General features: G+C 38.2%; 2 protein-coding genes across 2 annotated transcripts in view; one reads left to right on the forward strand and one right to left on the reverse strand.

Moving 5' to 3' along the window:
- The first annotated feature begins 259 nt into the window (after window positions 1–259).
- On the forward strand, window positions 260–2529 carry LOC108574836 (tRNA (uracil-5-)-methyltransferase homolog A-like). The gene is made up of 8 exons (XM_017937483.1): window positions 260–553; window positions 662–820; window positions 892–1087; window positions 1166–1293; window positions 1369–1619; window positions 1697–1928; window positions 2009–2201; window positions 2279–2529. Exons 1-8 carry the CDS (start codon window positions 260–262, stop codon window positions 2527–2529), a joined length of 1704 nt encoding a protein of 567 aa, XP_017792972.1.
- A 670-nt stretch (window positions 2530–3199) lies between these two features.
- The window catches only part of LOC108574954, an 11518-nt gene continuing 7706 nt past the window's right edge, over window positions 3200–7011 (reverse strand). Inside the window, exons 2-3 of the mRNA XM_017937629.1 lie at window positions 3526–3708; window positions 3200–3406 (exon numbers count right to left, since the gene is read on the reverse strand). Of these exons, the coding sequence (XP_017793118.1) occupies window positions 3320–3406; window positions 3526–3708 (270 nt within the window). The 3' untranslated portion in view covers window positions 3200–3319. The remainder of the gene's footprint in view (window positions 3407–3525; window positions 3709–7011) is intronic.

The following is a 7011-nucleotide window of genomic DNA, read 5'->3' on the forward strand; positions in this document are numbered from 1 at the left end:
CCCGAAATTTTTTATTATCTTTATCGACAATAAAGGATTCATATCATTTTCGACAGATGTATGTATATACTTAGTTTATACGCATATTGATCCAAGATGGTTAGTCGGTAGACATAACCTAATACAACAGACAACACGTGAACTTTAAGGAGTAGAGAAAAAGCAGTGGTTAGGTTATATATTTCCATTTATTAATAAAAATATATATAATCGGTGGATGAAGTGTGTAAAATAAAATTGAACGAAAAATAAGAAAAAAATGACCACAAAAGGGTTGACGGAAGTGGAAAAAAATCCTTACGCTTATCTCGAAAGGGATGATTTCACGTCAGAAAAGTATAAAATCGAGGTACGCGGTTTACCAAAATACTATGGAATTGGTGAATTTAAGAAACTGTTAAATGAAAAGCTAGATTTGAAGACGTGCAAAATAAAGCCACCGAAACGGAGCAGTGGATGGCTTTATGTGTCCTTCAGAAATGAGGAAAGCCGTCAGAAGGCTATAGAAACATTGAATGGAATTTTATGGAAAAATTGTAAGCTTAGTGCTCAGGTATTTTAATTTGCTGTTACATTATTTTACATAGCTTTTCGTTAATTTTTGCATATTTAAAGCTTGGTTATTGATACCAATATGAAAACACTTGTTTACCTAACATAGATTGCAAAACCTGCACCAGATCCATTTGTGAAAAGAAAACTAGAGGAAGAAAATGCAAATAAACGTTTAAAGGTAGACGAAGATAATGAAATTATATCTATAGAGGATAAAGTTAAGTTAACTACAGTTCCCCTTTGGAACATGCCTTATCCAGATCAAGTAAGACATTATACCCTAATGTAAGGTGGATGTAGAAGTAGTAAAATAAAAATGTCATGATATATTTTTAGTTGGAGCTGAAACAAAAAGAAATGAGGTCTATTTTAACTAATATTTGTAAGCAAATGTTGAAAGAGAGCAAAGATGATCTTTTAAAATGGTTGAATCGTCAGAAAGATGAATATCAAGGTTTACCTTGTGAATTGCTTCCTATTCTGAGCACAGACATAATTACAGAATACAGAAATAAATGTGAATTTACAGTTGGTAATTCTATTTGAAAATTTATTTATCCTGTAGATAAATTATGACAAACATATCATAGATAATACCAATTTAATCCAGGTAGAGGTAATAAAGGGGACAAAGTTGTAATAGGGTTCAGATTATCTAGCTATGCAGCTGGTTCCACTGCTGTTGGACCTATAGATAATCTTTGTCATATTCCTAACAAAATGAAAGTTGTAGCTAAAGTAAGTTTCCAAAAAGAAGTTCCCATGAAATTAATCATCTCTTCAGATTTGTCTTTTACATAAAGTGTATTTTAGGTGCTCGAAGAATTTATACAAAATACCAAATTAAAACCTTTTCATCCGGTTGATCATAGTGGATACTGGAGACAGGTTACTGTCCGAACTACACTTTGCGACGATTTGATGGTAATAGTAGGAATGCATCCCCAGGATTTAAGCTGTGAAAGTTTGGAAGAATTAAAATTACAATTGAAAGCCTTTTTCGAGAACGGAAACGGTACAAACGCACACGTCACATCGTTATATTTTCAAATCATGAATAAAAAGTAAGATCATCGAACTTTGTTTAATTCTGGAAAAAAGGCCCATTCGTACGATTCACTCCGATTTTATTTCTATTTAGAAGCGCCGATGAAAGTGGAGATAATTTTCATCACATTAGCGGAACAAAATACATAGAGGAAACATTGTTAGGTATGAAATTTCAAGTGTCTCCACAAGCGTTCTTCCAAGTGAACACGTTAGGCGCTCAAGTGTTGTACAAAGCAGCGATTGATTTGGCAAAGCCAACCGCAGACACTGCATTACTCGATATTTGTTGCGGTACTGGGACAATTGGCCTTGTATTCTCAAAGGTATTGGAGAAACGAAATAAAATTAAGAGAGAGAAAGTAACGAAATAAAATAAAAATAAAATAAACGCGAATAATTGCAGCATTGTGGGGAGGTATTTGGATTAGAAGTAGTGGAAAATGCTATCAAAGACGCTAAGGAAAATGTGATCGCAAACAACATATCAAACTGTGAATTTTTTGTTGGCAAAGCTGAAGATATCCTATCTCCAGTCATTCGAAGGACCACTAAGCCCGATATTATCGCTGTTGTAGATCCTCCACGAGCTGGACTTCGTAAGATACCGTTACATAATTGAGAGATTTTTATAACTTTTAGGAAAGACATATGTGTAGACATAAGTTTATTTCAGATCAAAGAGCGTTATTGACTTTACGCAAGGCGAACAAATTATCGAGGTTAGTGTACATATCCTGTGATCCAAAGGCAGCTGCAAAAAATTTGGTGGACTTAGCTAGACCTCCCTCGAAGCAATACGTCGGAGAACCTTTAGTACCGGTAAAAGCTGTTGCTGTAGATATGTTTCCACACACCAAGCACTGTGAATTAGTGTTGTGCTTGGAAAGGTTATCCGCAGCCACGAAAGTACACGATTCCATTTAGCGATACAAACACTCGAAATAAAAATTTACCTTATTCTTGTAACGCGTATCTTTCAACAAATGATCGGAATAAATACATCATCCCTCGTAACAGTACAATATGTCCTGATTAATCACTTTATTCAAGAGTAGCAATATCAGAGATGATTAACGCAACAAGGTGGAATAAACGATGTAACGAATTGATTATAATCTACGTTTATCACGTTCACAAAAGCGTATCGACGTTGAAAGGACTTTGAAATAACGGGTTCTTCGTTAAAGCGACGTTCTTCCGCCTATTAACATCGACTTATCTTCTCTAATAATAAGTAAATTCTTTCAAGAGATTCAGGATACTGTGGATAGGATTACCAGGGTGTAATTACACAAATGAGGCTTAAATGTCGAAACCAATCGAGTGAACATGTTGTGTTTAGTTTTATGCGTTTTGATTAGATAGTTTTAATCGATACTTGTATGCCGAATGCTTTATAAGTCAGAGAGATAAGTAGTTGGCACTGATCGTTTAAACATAATACCTTTTGTTCTCGTCGATAGTTGGGATGAAAGAAAGAGTAGCATTAAAGGAGCAGAGACGAGAAGATGTTGAAAGGAGGAAAGTGGTAGTTCCGACTCGTAAGAAAAGATAGAATCATCCGGTGGACTTAGTAGGGTCTAGTTTGTCCTGAGTTTGCTGAAATTTATTTGTTCGTCTTCTGAGCAGGAAAAGCATGCAAGGAATCTCGTATGGTCGAGTCGGGTTTTCGAGTTGAGGTGGGGAGATTGGTGGTTCCGTTGCCGGCTCGTTATCACTTTCTCTTAAAGCACGTCACGGCGTTGAAGTAACAACGCCAATAGACTCTCCCTTTGGCTTGTCCACGTCGTTGAAGATCCATCTAAAACAAAGAAACGGAGAAACTCGGTATCCAGTATCATATGCGATAGATACACGGGCCGTTTATAGTATAATAGAATAAACGTGAAACGTATAAAATAGCAGGTCGTGTAATGTAACCTTCACTGTTTGCTCGTCCATCGAGGGAACGATCTGCGAGTTGCCAGCAGGTAAATGAGGCCCAGATGATCTTGTGAATGTTCTACTACCACTTAGTTCTCCTCTGCCCTGGTTGTCGACAACTTTCTGCAACGCAACCATCAGCCGGTCGAACAAAAGTGCTGCTCGTTTCGGTACTACCACCTGAAAAAGAAAGTTTTTTCATTCGTTCAGTGAGTGAATAATAACCGCGATTTACGCTGTAATTACATTTGCGCGGGATTTACGCGATAATTGATCGTATCAGACGCTGTGGACTGTGCGTACATGCGTGCGTGCGCGCGCGTGTGTGCGCGTGTGTGTGTGTAATGCACGGTGGCAAGGTGGTCCTGTTATTATCTTGCTCGTTGCCATCGATCTCTCGGTCCCCTTACTCTCAATATTTAATGTTTACGCCAATTAAAATTAATTAGACCGGAGGATAATTGCCGTGGAGTTTTAACCCTGAAACAATTCGGCAAATCCTCGTCTTCGTTAAATTTCATTTGAAATTTGCGTATTCATTTTTATCTTGGAGTTGTTCTGCGAAGAAACAAGGAAATTCTCTCCCTCCTTTTTTCGTCCATTGCTCCCTAGCAACGGAAGTATACCCTTGATGGTTTTAGCAGAACAGAGAAAGAGAAGAATCATAATTTGCGTTAGTCCCGTCGCAAACTAATCTCTCTTCTTAACTCAGTAATTGACAGAAATGAATTTTTCTTTCAGCGTGCAGCGAGATGAAAATCTCATAAGTATTTTCCTTGTGGTGAAATCATTCTTATCTGCCGCAAGAATTATATTACTTATTGTTAGTATAGAGAAGAATTATCTCGCTGAAATAAGAAGATCGATCAAGATATAACGCGAAATTGTACATTCTGGGAAAACCGAATAAGGTGCGTCATTCCACAGGGATATCGAATTTACCCGAACGACCTAACGAGCCGTTTACCAAAGGATTCCGCTTGATTATCTCATCGTTGCTCGAAGCTCTCCGAAAGTTAGAAACTCGACGCGGATCTAATTATCGCCTTCATTACTTGTACACGTTCCAAATTAGTTAGTCAATTTGTTCGACTACCATATTATTTGGAACTCCCTCCTCTTCGATCCAAAGGTGGTTGCTTCTTACAGAAGCGTCTCAAGAAGTTCAGCGAACCTCTGCGGGAGATGATCTTGTTTGTCAAAGGTCATGGACCAGAGAAGGAAATTGATGCAATCGGTGGTCTATGAAAAGTGCGTGGATAATATTGAACTAGAGTCCCTTAAGGTGACCAAAGAGATTCTCTCGTGGTAAGGAGATCCAACGTTTAATTTCCTAGGAGATTTTCCTAGGGAAAATAATTTCATAAGCGTCCACGTGGCAAGACAAATAGTAACATAAACGCGGTTCTTTTCCGCTGTTATACGATCCAAGCGATTTCCCAAAGGATCTCCAAGCTACTTTTATTTCCTCTTCGCTAGGGTTTCGTAGAAACAACTATGGTAGATTCGACTGAAAGTTGCGTTATTGACCCATTTGTGGAAACGTAAGAACGATTGGGCGGCCAATAAACAGAACATTCGTCGCGTCCTTCCCGAGAAAATGAAATAGGTATTAGCTCCCACGCACGTAGACTCGTAACTCTTCGTGGCCAACCACGTTGACCAATGTTACTTTAATCATCCGTCGTTGAAAGAAGAACGATGAGTTACATCTTTGTCTTGCCAACTGTAAGAAACAAGAGGGATTTGAGAAATGATTCAAGGAAACATTCATTTCAGCTTTTTTTTCTCCCTTCAGTTGGAAAAAATGGTTTCAGAGTTGGAGTGGAAGTCAAGAGCGGAAATGTCGCCAGTAGCGGTGACATTGACACGCGAAAAGTCGGAAAGAAATTATAAGTAATTAAAAATCTTTGCTACAAATCATGGTGGACGTGGCGGGTGAGGCTGGGGCTAGGGTTGGGGATGGGAAACCTGGAAGTAATTAAAAAAGAAACATCGAGGAACTGCTCGAGATGAATTATAGAGGATCGAAGGAGAAGCATGTTGTTTGAAACAACAAGTTGTTGTTTGAATCTTCAGGATGTTGCAAAGTGTCATTATATGTTTCATAAGTAGTTGAAATGGGACGAAAAGTTTTTGCAGTTGTTAATGACTAATAAATGCATTCCATTAACTAAGCATTCATTCGAGAGTATGCCGGTGTGTCTTCGTTAAATGTCGGACCAAAGTTGGAATTGTTGAATAATAAAGAAATTCGAAGGATGGCTCGACAAAATTAAATCTCTCGTCAATGTCCACATGCCTGGAATCTACCCTGTCCTTTAAATAATTCCTTTTAATTGGAACGCATCAATTTTCCTAGCCAGTAATGCGAATTCCATCGCGGAAGCTGAAATCGAATCGATACTTTTCGCTCAAATAATAACGATAACAATCGCGCTCCATGAATTATTTCCAAGGTTTTGTTAACTTGAGACGAGAGAAAAGAAAAAAACGAATTTACATAATTCTAGTATACACAAATGCATACAATACGATAATACGAGTCAGATTCTACAACGTAAGAACCTTATCCTATTCAACGACGCGCCATCTAAAAATGGATGATATTTGTTTTCGTGAAAATATGAGTGAATGACGTGGAAAGGATACCTCGATCAAAGAATATTCGAAATTGCCCCGGTAAAATAGACGAGGACATTTTATAAAACACACAGATACGTAAACATATAGATAAAAGAGCATGCAATATATGAAGTATCGGATTTTAATCTCACGAGAAGAGTAATTCTGTTTGCACGCACGTTTCGCGGACACAGAGAACGTGCGTCGAATTACCAAGTCCGAAAATCGGTGCCGATCGATCCCGGAATATCTCAGTGTCAACGAAGTGCATTTCGGAATTCTTAAAACATATTCAATAGTAGAAAGAATGTGTACGATCGTGTAATATTTTGTACTCCAACACTAACAGTCTCTCTCAGTTAACTTTTAACGTCACAAAAGAGCTCCTCTGTGATACGCAAGGAATAAGGTGGATTCAATGATGAAGGATTATCTAGAGCGCTATGTACTTCCAAGGAAGGGATTTTATCAAACATGTCTATAAACGACACACGTGTCCGATTAGGAGTTACTCGAACAAAGAGGACGATTAATAATCCTCGGTTAGAAAAGACTGAGCAAGTTTTTAGGACATCAGTAAAGCGGCTTGATCGCGGCAGGAAAGTTTAATTAAAATCGATGCTCGGTCGGTGAGTTTAAAATCTCTTCTATTAGATACGAGACCTTTGTTCACGGCGATAAACGCGTATATTACGCTATCATTACTCGGGCCCTTATCGCTAATTTAATCGCGTGAATGCGTGGACGTCGAAAGTTTCGTCGTTTATCGATAATTGAATTCTGACGCGATCAGACCTGATGGCTGATATGTTCGTGCGGAACATGGAACTTGTAGAGATCTGTTCCGTTTGCTCCTTC

This window comes from Habropoda laboriosa, unplaced genomic scaffold, assembly GCF_001263275.1.
Source record: "Habropoda laboriosa isolate 0110345459 unplaced genomic scaffold, ASM126327v1 scaffold210, whole genome shotgun sequence".
In the NCBI taxonomy this organism is placed as follows: Eukaryota; Metazoa; Arthropoda; class Insecta; order Hymenoptera; family Apidae; genus Habropoda; species Habropoda laboriosa.